The sequence below is a fragment of the Sarcophilus harrisii genome, chromosome 3 (assembly GCF_902635505.1).
Source record: "Sarcophilus harrisii chromosome 3, mSarHar1.11, whole genome shotgun sequence".
In the NCBI taxonomy this organism is placed as follows: Eukaryota; Metazoa; Chordata; class Mammalia; order Dasyuromorphia; family Dasyuridae; genus Sarcophilus; species Sarcophilus harrisii.
Genome location: NC_045428.1, coordinates 514,024,382 through 514,038,525, shown reverse-complemented (window position 1 = coordinate 514,038,525; position 14,144 = coordinate 514,024,382). Strand labels below are relative to the sequence as shown.

Below are 14,144 nucleotides of genomic sequence, written 5' to 3'. Positions count from 1 at the left end.
ATGACCCCAGACCAAATCACTTCCCTTCCATGGACTTTATCTGTTTAGTGTGCAAATTGCATTAGATGTTATCTAAGGTCCTTTCCAATGCTAAAATTTTCTGATCCTATAAGTACAAATACTCAAATTTGTACAAATCCAAATATATACAAATATAATTGGAAATAGGAAATGAAACTAATAAAAGGTAGAGGTTATAGAAAAATGGATAACTTTTGTCTGAGGGGTGGTCAAGAAAGATTTCTTGGTGAAGGTGTCAAATGATCTGGGCCTTGAATCATAAGTAGAATTTCCACAGAAAGGAAAGATAAAAGGTATGGGAAGCGCTTCCCTTATATAATAAAGGAATCAGCACTTGAAAAGGCTTAAAAGCAAAAAGGCTTGGGACTATTCAAAAAGGAGTGAGTAGTCCAGTTTGGCTAGAGTGTAAATTATAATGAAGATTAGGAGGATGGATTGAATATGGAAAGATGGATTAAAGTCAGCTTATGTAGGACCTTGAATGAGAAATCAAAGTTTTACTTTTATTCATAAGGTGATAGGGAACCACTGAAGGTTGTAAACAGGAGATTGGCAAGGCTGGGACATGAGACAGCTCTATTAAAAAATGGATTAGCCAAGGGAGAGGCTGGAGATAGGGAAACCAAATGGGAATCTATAGTCTATGCCAAGATAATAAGGTTATGAACAAGGGTGGTCTCAGTGAAGATAGAAAGAAAAGGACAAATGAGAAAGGTTTTAGTAGGGCAATGGGATGAGTTCCGTTTGGACAGGTTGAATTTAAACTATGGGAGAACTTAGGTGGAGCTGTCCAACAAGGAAGCTGGACCTTTCTAATGCTCCCATGGAGTATATGTAGAGATGGAGGCTTGGGATTCATTTCTAATTTCTTAAGTGTGTTCTCTCATTTTCCCAGGAGCTCTCAGGAGTTTATATCTCAATATTCTTATTTATAGAAAGGAAACTGCTAGTGAAACTTTGCCTCTCATTCTCTTCTTGAGCTGTCTGTAGCAAAAGATGGGACCAGTGACTCACCAGCAATAGTTTATCCCTTCAGGGCTTGTTATTTTTCTTCTCCATCATATAACAGCTTGAATACACTAACTTACATATGTGCTTCACTGGGAACCATTTATATATGCTAGTTGGTTGGAGGAAGTAATGAGATCTATAATAGAAATAGCACCAAATTTGTTGTCATCAGGAAGCCTGGGTTCTAGGTGAGGCTCTGATATTTGCTGGATGTATGACTAAAAGCAAATTTCATCACCTCTCTCAATATCAGTTTTCTTACTCATAAAATGGAAATAGTAATATAACAACTAGTGGAATGTGCTCAACAAATGTTTGTTGAATTGAATCAAGATAAGATCTTTTCCAATTAGCCTCATCTTACCCCACTGGGAGGTAAGACACTAAACCAGGGTGGGGGACCTTTTTTTGCCAAGGATCAGTTGGATATTTATAACATCACTTGTGGGCCATACAATATTATCAACTTATAGACTGCAAGCAGTGCAAGGTTATTGTATCTAGCTGTCAGTTTATCATTGCCTGCAGTTGCCTTAGCAAATGATCTCAAGGGTCTTGTTATGGCCTGTGGGCCAGACATTCCCCACCCCTGCACTAATTAGTCATAAAAACTTACATTGTGCCACGGATTTGACGGTTGGGAAGGAAATATGTAAAGTAATACAAAGAAATTTCTTAAGGAAAAAAAGTGCTAATGATAAGGAGGTGGGGGAAAAGAAGAAATTTTAGCTTCTGCAGTCCAGAATCTTCCAATAAAGAGTGATAGCTGTCTTTGCTTTATATCCATAGATTCTCTGAATGGCAAGAATCCACAGAAACTATATGGTCCAACTTTTCTTAGAACAGGAATCCCTTCAACAACAATCCCAGTCTCCACTTGAAGAACTCAGGTATAAGGAACTCACTACCTCAAAAAAAATCCCATTTTTGGATACATCTAAATTTTAGAAAGCTGTTCCTTATATAAAACTGAAGGACTGTAGCCTACCCTGTACCACTGCTACCTTTTTTAGACAAGAAAATAAGCAAACAAATCAAATCCTTCTTCCATATAACATCTCTTCAAATATTTGAACAAAGTGATTATGTCCCTTCAATGTCTTCCTTTCTCCAGCTTCAACAGTCTCAATTCTTAATTCTTAAGAAGTGTTCTTAAGAATTCTTAAGTGTGTTCTCTCATTTTCTTCTCATTAAGAAGAATTCTTAAGAAGGCAAATTTTCTTCATATTATATAGTCTCCAGGTCTCTTCCCATTCTAGTCTAGTGTCATGCAGCTTGTCACTTCCTAAAACATGGTCCCCAGAATGGAACACAATACCATAGAAGTGTATTCTGGCCAGAACAGACTAAATAGGAAAAATCATACTTTACCCCACTCCTACTCATTGTGAAGAATACACTTCTGTCCCTCAGCCTCAGATGGCATTTGGTTTCATCAATTACCTCCTAACTACCTATTAAAGGAAGGTACACCAGTCTCACTTGAAAATAGGAAACTTCTGCTTGATACAGAATACAAGGAATTTTGAAGCAAAGGTTCCAAAAGACCCCTACTGCTACTTGTTGGAAAAAAGGGGTCAGAGACCTTTCTTTTTTATGGGTCAGAGACACATCCCTCCCTTCCTCTTTTCCTCAACCATACAACCTAAGACAAAAGCAAGTAACTCAATTTTTTTCTGATGAATCCCCAGCTTCAGGTTGGGGTGTGGCTCAACAGTCTGGAGTGAGTTGTTGGGGATCAGGTAAACCTGTTGAAAAGTGGGGAAGTAGCCCATTAGTCACTCATTCTGATGGATAACCCAGGGGATGGGGCAGGCTGTTTAAAGTCAATGGTCATAAATCAGGACTAAAAGTGAGAACTCTTAGTCTTTTTAATTCCCACAGTGAACATCTTCCAACCCCCTATTTCAGGAGTGAGGAGGATGAGAATAGCCCTGCTCACTCCAAAGCTTTCCCAAGCTCCTAAATCACTTGCTATCCTAATGTTGACACCACCAAAGGAAACATTGGGCAATAGTCCAGCAACACCCAACTCTTTCCTCAGAGACTCACTGACACCATCACTGGTGTTCTCTTCCCTTTGGTCCTAATTACTTATGCAATGAAGAAGGAATCTCTTCACTGAAGATGTTAGAGTAGCAAAAGGCTTTAAAGATCATTTAGTTCTGTGGCCTGTGCATGCAGTCCTCAGACACTCAAGTTCAGCCAAAACCAATGAAAAGATACATTTGAACCTGTTTTGGGAGTGTAAGAGACTGCCTATGGCCCAGGGGCTTCATGTGACCCATCTGGCTTAAAGAACAGAGTACCAGGTGTGAGCCATGAAGATCTGGGTTGAAATCCTTCTTCTGGGACCACAAACAAAGCATTCAGCCTCTCTGAAATTCATTTTCCTCATCTGTAAAATGGGGAGAATAAGATCTGTAGCATCTACCTGAGAGATTTATTTCAAAGCTAAAATGAGGTCATATATTTAAAGTACTTTGCAAACAATAAAGAATCATTGAATTATAGGCAGCATAAGGTAGTAAAAAGAAGGGTGGCCACAGAGTCACAAAGGAATTGGCCCAAGTTTTTTCTCTGACACATACTCGCTATAGGACCATGGGCAAAGGAGTTGCAGATCTATGTTTGTGGAAGACAATTTTCTTATGGAAGATTATGGGGATGAAATCCTGAGTATTGGTCAGAAAAGTAACAGGTTAGAGCTGGAAAGGATCCTCTTGCTCAATTATCTCATTTGTACAGATAAGGAAACCGAGTCCCCAAGAATAAAAGTGACTTGCCTGTAGTCACATAACAAAATAGCAGAGCTGGAACTCAGATCTAAATGTCTGGGATCTTTTAATTTTTCTGATTTACATATTATTGTTGGTTAATTATTTTAGTCATGCTTATCTCTTAGTGACCCCATTGAGGGTTTTCTTAGCAAAGATATTGGAATGGTTTGCCATTTCCTTCTCCGGGTTATTTTATAAATGAGGAAACTGAGGCAAAACAGGGTTAAGCAACTTGCCCAGAGTCACCCAACAAGGACGTATCTGAAGCCAAACTTGAACTAAGGAAACCCAGTACTCTACCTACTGTGATATCTAACTGCCCCTGACTCACATACCCAGTTCACTTTCCATTTTACCTGACTGCTGCCTACATAGTTTGTTGCCTTGACACATTTACTTAGTGAAAATTCAACCTTCTGTTTTTCAGAGTTCCCAAGGAGAGAAAAATAATGAAACAAGGATTTATTAAGTACCTACTATTTGTCAGGCACTGTGCTAAGCATTTTACAAATGTCTCATTTGATTCTCATAACAACCCTGGAAGGAAGCTGCTGTTATTGTGATCCATATTTTACATTTGAGGAAACTGAAGGAGACAGAGATGTACACAACTTGTAAGTGTAGGAAGCTGAATTTGAATTCAGGTTTTCCTGTCTCTAGACCTAAAGCTCTTTCTGTGATTCACCTAGCTGTCTAGCAAGTCAGGATAATCAGGCCAACACACAAAAAACATGAGTCAGACAAAGACAAAGAATGTATGTCAATCTGAAGACCCTTGACAGTTGGATCATTCCAAGCCAAGGTAATAAAATCAGGAGAAGCTTTGGATCAGAACCTAAGTTAGCAGATTCCAAGCAGGGAAACAGAGACAATATCAAGGACTCAAGCAGACATCCAAACCTGGAAGCCAGACACAGAGGTTAGAACCAAAAGGAAATATGTGAGAAGTAAGACCAGAATAAAGAGAGAAAAGGTCAAAAGCAGACAGTGCTAATCACTAAGCAGCTGTCCGTCTCTGATCTAGAAGCATGCATGACCTGCCCAAAAGGACATGGCAACTGGAAACACCTGATTGGATTGAAGAGTGGAAGAGGGATGAATTCCAAGGCCATCAAACAATAAAATAAAATATTGAGATAATTTGTGCGCTATGCTTTATGAGTAATAAAGTACATTTAAAGCTCTCAATGAAAAGACAGACATCTATCCCCTTCCTTATGCTCTTAAATTCACCAGGCCAAGAAGAGGCCTCATGGTCTATTCCTTGCTCCTCCGGTGCTGCTTCCAGATGTTCATTCTACCCTTCATACTTGCTAATCTCCCCTTTTTTGAATCTTACACCACCTGATTATCTTTAATGAATTCAGGTCACCTGACCAAAAATGAATTAATCTTTAGGCAGTGAAAGAACTGGAAAGTATGATTGCTGAACCTATTAGTACTATTTGAAAGATCATAGAAAATGGGAGGGTATTATAATGTTGGAGAAGAACATTTGTCCAATTTTTTAAAAGGAGAGAATAACAGTCTGTAAACCATTTGCAAATAGTTTTTGCAAATTTTTTTGGAAAATTCTAGAGTGCGTCATTAAAGAGACAGAAATCATCTAGAATGGGGATGGGGAAAGAAATTTGCCAAGAGCTAACCATCATGGCTCTATCTAGAATTTATCCTGTACACCAGACTAACTTGATATCTTTTTTGACAGGATAAGCAAACTAGCCTAAAAAAAGGAATTCTGTGCATATTGTTTACCTAGATTTTAGAAAAGTATTTGATTAATTATCTCATACTATTTTTGTGGGAAATATGAAAGAGATGTGCACTAATTCAATCCAATAAATATTTATTAAGCATCTATATGTCAGGCACTGTGCCAAGCACTGAGGATAAAAGTAATTAAAAGAAAAACAGTCCCTGCTCTCAAGGAGTCTATAATGAAATGGACATGGAATTTGTGGGAAACAGCTAGTATCAAAGAATAGTCATTAATGATTTAATATTAACTTAGCAGATTCTACAGCAAAGTACCCAAGCATTAGTGCTTGGCTTTATGCTATTTAACACTTTTATCAATCAGGTTTGTGAATGGCTTAAACCATGGATAACTGTTACACTGAATGACAAGAGTTAAGATTCAAAAAGTTAAAATTAAATTAAATTAAAATTAAATTCAGTCGGGATAAATGTAAAGTCTTGGGTCCAAAAAGTAAGTTGGGGAAGACTTGACTGAGACAGCTCTTGGTTTAAAAAAATATCTGGGGATTTTAGTGGATTGTAAGCTCAATAGGAATCAGTAGTGTGATATGACAGCTAAAAGCTGCATTGAGAAACACAGTGTCCAGGAATAAACAGATCATAGCTCCAATGTACTTTGTCCTATAGGATCAGTTCTGGATGTCACAGTCTAAGAAGGGCATTGATGAACTGGAGATTGTCCAGATGAGGGCAATCTCGATAGTGAAAGATACCCATGAATATCATAAGTAGGTTCAAGTGAAGGAACTGGGAATGTTGAGAGGATTCCCAGAGATCAGATCTGTCTTTAAAGAGTTGAATCTATTGAAAACAGCCTAAACTTGCTCTATTTGATCTCAGGGGAAGAACCAGGAGCAATGAATAGAAGGTGCAATGAGGCAAATTAGGCTTTATATCAAGAAAAACTTCCCGACCTTGAGAGGTAGCAACCACCCTGCTTTGGAGGTTTTCAAAAAAAAAAGACAGATGAAAATTTGTCAAATGGATTGTAATGAATTCCTTAAATGGGTAGGTTGGACTAGAAGTCAAAGAGAGCCTAGATTCTGTGATTATGTTGCACCTTGTAACTACAATGTATAATGTTCCATGTACTTCCTTTCACTGTCACTTCACTATCTGGATCACATGTCTCTCTCTATCCTACACAATCATTCCTCATCTGCTTTCATCCTTCTGGACTTCATTGGTGCTCTATTGGAATTTCATAATCTTACAAGATCGCATTAGCCCTGAATCTCACTTGCTCAGTACACCCCTATTCTTGTGGTAGCTCCTTTTCCTTTGATTGGAGAGGGAAGAGAGTGGACAGAGAATTCCTTCCAGGTCCTCCATTTAAGGAGAGCTGACAGGACATCCATCTCTTCATTTCCCACAGTGTGCACTCCCCTGGACTTCATCATGCCCTCATACAAGATTCTCTCCCCTTCTTTTCAGCTTCTCTTTATGCATTGTCTCTTCTGTTAGATTGCAAGCTCCATGAGGATAGAGATTATCTTTTGCCTTTCTTTGCATTCCCAATGCTTAGAACATTGTCTGGCACATAGTAGACACTTAATAAATTTTTACTGACTGACTGCTAAGGCTTGCTATCATTCTCCCTGATATTCTACTTTCAAACACCATGGCCTTTTAGTTTGTTGACCTCCGTCATTCCATTTTCATTCTTTCTTAACCACCCACAATGGAGATCACACCTTAAACCTCACCATCACTTATAACTTTTCCCTGGATTGTCACCAAGACAACAATGACAGTTCAGATACTTAACCTGTACGCTGTGAAAGCATTTGAGGAGTTCTCTACTGGCTATTCTATAAATTTGGATAAGTATCCCAAAATAGATCATTGTAAAGTACAATATTACATATTATATGCTTTAGAGCCCAAGTGCAATCTAGAGTTCAAAAGGAAAGGGTCTCTCTGATAGAGGGCTCAAATAAGGTTTTGTGAAGATAATGGCATTTTAATTGGGCTTTACAATATATATTTAGGCGATCAACAAGGGAAGAGGCAAACAACATTCTAGGCACAAAATCACAAAGGTTGGAGAGTTCAAAGTATGTTCAGAGTGCAGAGAGTACTCTACTTTGGAATAGGTGTGTAGGTGTGTAGAGAGAAGTAAGAAGGTGAGTCTAGAAATGAAAGGCAGCATCAAATTCTGAAGGCTTTTAAAGGTCAGAGAAATTAATTCAAATTTCCCCCAGGGGAATAAAGAGCTTCTGAAGGATTGGTTGGTTGTTGGTTTTGAGCTAAGAAATGACAGAGCTGGGCTTAAGGAAGATTATTCAGAAAATTATATAAAGATTAGATTGGAAAGGAAGAGAGTGAGGGCAGGTAAATGGTAATGAGGTCCTGAAGTAGGGTGATGGGAGCAAGATTAAAGGAAAAGGGATTGGGAGAGAATGTGCAATGATAGAATCAATAGGCCTGGGCAACTAAATGAATATGAGAGAAGGCTGAGCCAAGATCAAATATTACTCTTTGCCTGATTGGTTTCCCCAAAGATCATCGAAAATGAAAAAAACCAGGAACAATTGAGGTGATTTCAATTCCTTATAGCATTTGCTGGGGAACAGTGGTTTGGAATGCAGTCCAGGTGTATTTCAGTTATCTCTCCTCTGTGGAATTCCCCAGTTGCCAGCCAAGAATCATGGAATTACTTTTTTTAAAGTGAAATTTAATGAAATTCTTTAGTCTTATCACATTCCAACAAAGTCATAGAGGGTTCAGTTTTAATATCTAACTTGCCACAACTTATAAAATAAATGTATCTTCCCAACTCAATGTGCCTGGATTTTGTTTTTCAGGCTGTGGTGGTGACAGATGGAGAACGCATCTTGGGCCTTGGAGATCTGGGCTGCTATGGCATGGGCATCCCAGTGGGCAAACTCGCACTGTATACTGCATGTGGTGGAGTAAATCCACAGCACTGTCTTCCAGTTCTGCTAGATGTTGGCACTAACAATGAGGTAAGAGACCCAGCACATGAAAAAGAAGTAGATGGGTATAAAAATGTTACCTCGACTAAGAATCCCCAAATAAACAGCGCCCAGAAGAGTGGGTAGGGAAGGGAGAAAGAGAAATAGGTTGTATTTGGGAATAAAATATCCAAGGCATAAACATATTCAAAAGTTTATAGAAAAATAGTAGAAGAAGAGAACTTCCAAATATATGGAAAAATGATAGAATAGATACACAGAAGAGATGATACACAGGGTGAATGGAAGAATCATAGTTTAATTGTATGGGAAAAATGAATCTTGGAGCATATGGAAGAATGAAATTTAAATATGATACATGGGGAATATAAAGAAAGGATAACTGAGTTTTAGATCACAATTGGGATATTGATGAATGATGTCCAGAGTTTTTAAAGGAAATGATGCTCATAGTTGGATTTGGGCTGTTTCTGGAGGCTTGGCAGTTGAACCTGGGAAGTTGATAAGCATGAGACCTGGCACCTACGCTGCATCTTACAGTTATAGAATTATCTAGGATACAAAGAGCTTAAGTGACTTGTTTGTAACTACTATATGTCAGAGATAGGGTTTGAATCCAGACCTTCCTGACCCTAAGGTCAGCTCCTCATTCACAATGCCCCTCGAGATCTATAATGTCTAAAGAAATTATGTCTAATATATATGAAAAATGTAGACATGTCTGTATGCATGAAGAATCATAGTTATAGATGAATAATGTCCAGTGCCAATGGACAAAATAGTATGTGACATATAAAATGATACAATGGAAAGAATATTTTGATATGAGTTCAAATCCTCACTCTCAATGTATGATTATAGGTAAATTGCTTTATTTTTCTGATTTTCAATTTTTTTATCTATAAAATGAGAGTATTGAATTAAATGAACTAAAATGAAAATTCTAAAATGAAGTTTTTTTTTCCAGTTTTAGGTCTGTGACCTTGTGATCTATGACTTGTATTTTTGTCTTTATATCTTCAGGGCCTACTATAGTACCTCATCACATATGGCTATCGAGGAGAATAGTGAAAATAATGACCAGGGTTTAGGGGAGAAATACCTAGAAGATATAAAGGAAAATTAAATCCATTTTTTAAAAATAATTTTGAATCCTGGAGGCTTAAGTAAATCTTTCTGCAGAGAAATTATATCTAGGTCACTTGTTCTCATTATAGTCTTTTGCACAATGGAGTCTCTGAGTCTTTTTGTTCCCCTGACCTAGGCAAGCCCACCATAAACCACTTGTCCTCCATAGAGTTCAACGCCATTCATATGCTTCCCTCCATCCTTCTTGTCCCCCTTTTCCTCTATTGCAAAGTGTCTATTTGACTTGTGGCTGCCCTTCTCCCCACACTAGGTCAAACCTCTTAGATTCCGAAATTATTCTCCCTCCTCACCTTCCTACCTCCAATACCATAATAAAAACTCTTCCCTATTCTCTCAGGCAAATCAATCCCAAGGAGCTGGGAAGGGGGAAGATATGAAGGCCAGGATTTTTAAAAATGAGAAAATTCACCTATAAGGTACCTTCTAACTTCATTCCCAAAATAATGAATTTCTAATGGAGGAAACCCAAACAGCAGGACAAGGATGGTAAGGGAACTATTGTGGGAGGGTAAGAGGAGAGAAATGATACAGGAACCTTCCTAGTACTTAAATCGCAACATTTGCATCCAAGCTTAGCATGGTTCCTTTACCAAAATGAATTTAACAATCTGGTCATGGGAACTGAAGAACTGGCGTAAAAAAACACCCATAAAGGATCAAAAAAATCTCAGTCTGACAGGCACAGACCTGCTTTCCTGTGGTCGGGGTGAATGTGACACATTCACAGGAGGACTGTTTGGAACTGATGGTATGTCAGCCACAAAGGTTTCCAGGTGGTTTGGGCCTAATTAATTTCAGGCATCTGTCCGGAGGCTGGCTGCCCTCAGCTTTAGACAAGCCATGGCTTTGCATCTGTTAGCAGTTTCCGTCCCCATGACTCTGACTCAGAAGATATGATATTTGGCCATCTATTCCTTGCCAATATAGACATCTGCAGAGATATTTTTTTAGTAAAAAATACCACATCTCTGAATATGGTCAGCTACATTGCAGAACTCAGCAACTGAGGTCCAGTAATTCCCCATTTTAAAAAATTAGGAAAATTTAGGGGATCAGGAGCACAACTGGGACATGGGCACTATGAGCTGAGTTAAAATCATTTAGGCTTTAGCTGTAGAATGCAGAACAGAAAAAAACAATTTTACTGTCATTGCCAATGATCCAGGGCAGGGGAGCAGTGTGTTTGGCAGAAAATGTCTGAACTAGGAGTTAGGAGGCCTGGGTCCTATCCCAGATTCTAAAATTACATAGCTGGGGGATGTTGAATTGGCCACTTTTTCTCTCTAGGTCTTTGATTCCTCACTGGTCAAATAAACAGGTTGTATTAGACCTCCTTGGCTCAGAGAAGGCACCTAATAAGAGCATGTTGGATATGAATATAGACATCTATGAAGTCCCTTCCAGCTGGAACAATCTATGGAAAGAGCACTGGATTTATAGTCAAAAGTCTTAGCTTGGAACTCTGGATCTGTTACCTTGAACAAGTCATTTGAGCCTTAGTTTCCTCATCTGTAAAATGAGTGAAATGTACTTAATGATCTCTCTAAGGTCTTTGTTCTAATTCCTAGGATTATGATCCACATTTCTCTTTTGAAAATCCCCTTCTCCTCCCTTCCTACCTCACTCATAAGACAATCAGCCAGTAAACATGTGTTAAGCTCCCACCTTGTGCCAAATACTGGCACTGAGAATACAAAAAGAAGCAAAAGATAGGCCCAGCCCTCATAATGTAATTGAAAAGACAACACACAAAAGGGAAAAGGAGGCTGAATCAAAGGGTGTAGGGAAGTTAAGGGAGGGTTGGGGAAGGTGGCCAATATGGAGGCATGGTGGAAATCTCAGAAAAGTCTCAAAGTAGAGCAACCAGGTTAGAAATGAAATGTTCTAAATGGAGTTCCCTCCTTCAGTGGAAGTTTTAGGGTTTATGGCTCCATGCTCCAATCAGAGGGGCAGAGAGTGGGATGAGGTGGAAAATCAAGTCTGATGGGATCTTAAAGGATGATTAGTTTTTCCCAATAATGAATTTCCTGAGTCACGATGGATATATTAAAGAAGCTCAAATGTAAAGCAGGCAGGTAAGAAATGGGATAGAAATTGATCAGTGATGAACAGAACCAGCTACATCCAGCGAAGGAACACTGGGAAATGAGTATGGACTGCTTGAATTTTTGTTTTTCTTCCCAGGTTATTTTTACCTTTATAAATCTGATTTTTCTTGTGCAACAAGAGAACTGTATAAATATGTATACATATATTGTATTTAAGATATACTTTAACATGTTTAACATGTATGAGACTGCCTGCCATGTAGGGGAAGGGTTGGGGGAAGGAGGGGAAAGTTGGAACAGTGATTGCAAGGGTCAGTGTTGAAAAATTACCCATGCATAGGTCCTGTCAATAAAAAGCTATAATAATAATAATAATAATGGGGATAGAGTTCCTGGTTAGCTTGTCTGATGAGTACAGATAGAGCCTAAGTCTCATTTAGACACAGAAAGTGGACCTAAGTTATAGGATCCAGTACCACAGCCTCTTAAGCATGAAATTTAAAATGAGAAGGGGAAGGAAATAAGGGCAAGAATAAAGAAGGGGAGGGAACAATAATAATGTTAGAATCCTCTGTATTATTGAAGCTAATCATCCAGCTCTAATTAACTATGTTCTCTGAAAACATTTGGGAGTGGATGTGGACATATATACATATATACACACATATATATACACATGCATACACAAACATATATACACACATATACACACGGTTGTATTTTGCTTTCAAGACTACTGGGTCCCTTTGGAAAGCTTTGTTTTAAATCAATGAAGTTCATTTTTTAAAATAATAGTTTTTACATTCAAAGATAGATTTCAACATTAACCTTTGCAAAACTTTGTGTTATATATTTTTCTCCCTATCTCCCCTCTCTCCTAGATAGCTCCTTTCAGAACTGAGATTCTATGTGTAGGTAGTTAGAGTAGAGTAGTTGGAGTAGTAAGCAGGAGTGGAGAAGTCTCCAGATTCATCCTTGTCTTTATTCATCTCTACCTGGTCCTATGAGGATATAATCAATAGAAAGGATAAGATATTAGGGGACTCCATTTTACTTAATCCTCATAAATGAGGTGATTTGCTCAGTCACAGACAGAAGTGATTTAATAACCAAATGTCTGGTGCTTTCTCCCCATTCCATTCAAGCATACAGTTGGATTCCACATTTAAAAAAAAAAGTCAATACACAAAAATCCAAACTCATGAAGCAGTCAAAATAGAATGAGGGACATTATTCCCTTACCAAATGGATTCATGGCAGCTAGAAGTACAATAGAGAGAGTTCTCTAGACGTAGAGTCAGAAAAACCTAAGTTAAAATACGACCTCAGGCAATTATTAGCTAAGTCACTTAGCTTCTATTTATCTCAGTTTCCTCAATTATAAAATGGAAATAATAATGGCACCCACCTCCTAGAATTGGTTAGAGGATCAAATGAGGTAATAGTTGTAAAAAAAAAAAAAAAAAAAAAGTGCTTAGCACTGTACCTGACGCATATTGTTCAGTCATTTCAGTAATATCTGATTCTTTGTGACTCTAATTGGAATTTTCTTGGCAAAGATACTGGAGTGGTTTGCCATTTCCTTCTCCATCCCGTAAAATGCTTATTCTCTTCCTTTCCTTTAAATAGCAAGAACTAGAATCACAGACAGAGCTAGAAAGGACCACCAAATTCCTCATTTTACAGATCAGGAAACTGATACCAAAAATGGCAAAGTGACGAGCCTGAGGCACATATTTAGTAAATAGCTGAGCTGGGACTTCAACCTCAGTTGTCCAGAATCCAAGTGCAATAGTTTTCCCATAGTTCCATATTTCTGCCTCACACAATGCAATTCAAAATGATGATTCACTTTGCAGCACCTCAGTTTGGATGTACCTTATCTGGATTGACTTCCTCACATAAAACAGAGCACAACTGACCAGGATTTGGTTTCTACCTCCACATCATCTTTCATATTTATGCCCTTTCTTTCTGCTTATACAACCATCACCTTGGTTCTGACTTTGATTAGCTTGTACTAGGACTATTGAACTAACCTCATAATTGATCTTCAGTTTCTAGTCTCCAATCCATTCTCATAGCTGCCAAACTAATCTTCCTAAGGCACATATCTGACTGTGTCATACTGGCTTAAAATCCTTCAGTGACTTCCTAATAGCATCTAGGTTAACATTTTTTGGCATTGAATTTGTTAAATAATCTGTCTCTGACTTACCAGTCTAATCTTATTTCACAGTGCTCCTCATTATCCTCTCTACATTTGGACTAAATGGGGCTACTAGTTCTTGATCCAAATCAGGGTACCATCATCTGTCTCCATGTATTTATTTAAGCCATGGCCCCATATTTGCAATGCACTTCTTTACCATATACCTTTCAAATCTCCATCTTCCTTTAAGGCTCAGCTAAGTTTTATGTCTTCACTGAAACATTCT

The 14,144-nt window shown here is 38.2% G+C and overlaps 1 protein-coding gene across 1 annotated transcript in view; it reads left to right on the top strand.

Annotated features, from left to right (window-relative positions):
* Positions 1-14,144, top strand: part of ME3 (malic enzyme 3) — a 287,597-nt gene that overhangs the window by 194,728 nt on the left and 78,725 nt on the right. The window contains exon 6 of the mRNA XM_012545299.3: positions 8,378-8,539. Within this exon, the coding sequence (XP_012400753.1) occupies positions 8,378-8,539 (162 nt within the window). The remainder of the gene's footprint in view (positions 1-8,377; positions 8,540-14,144) is intronic.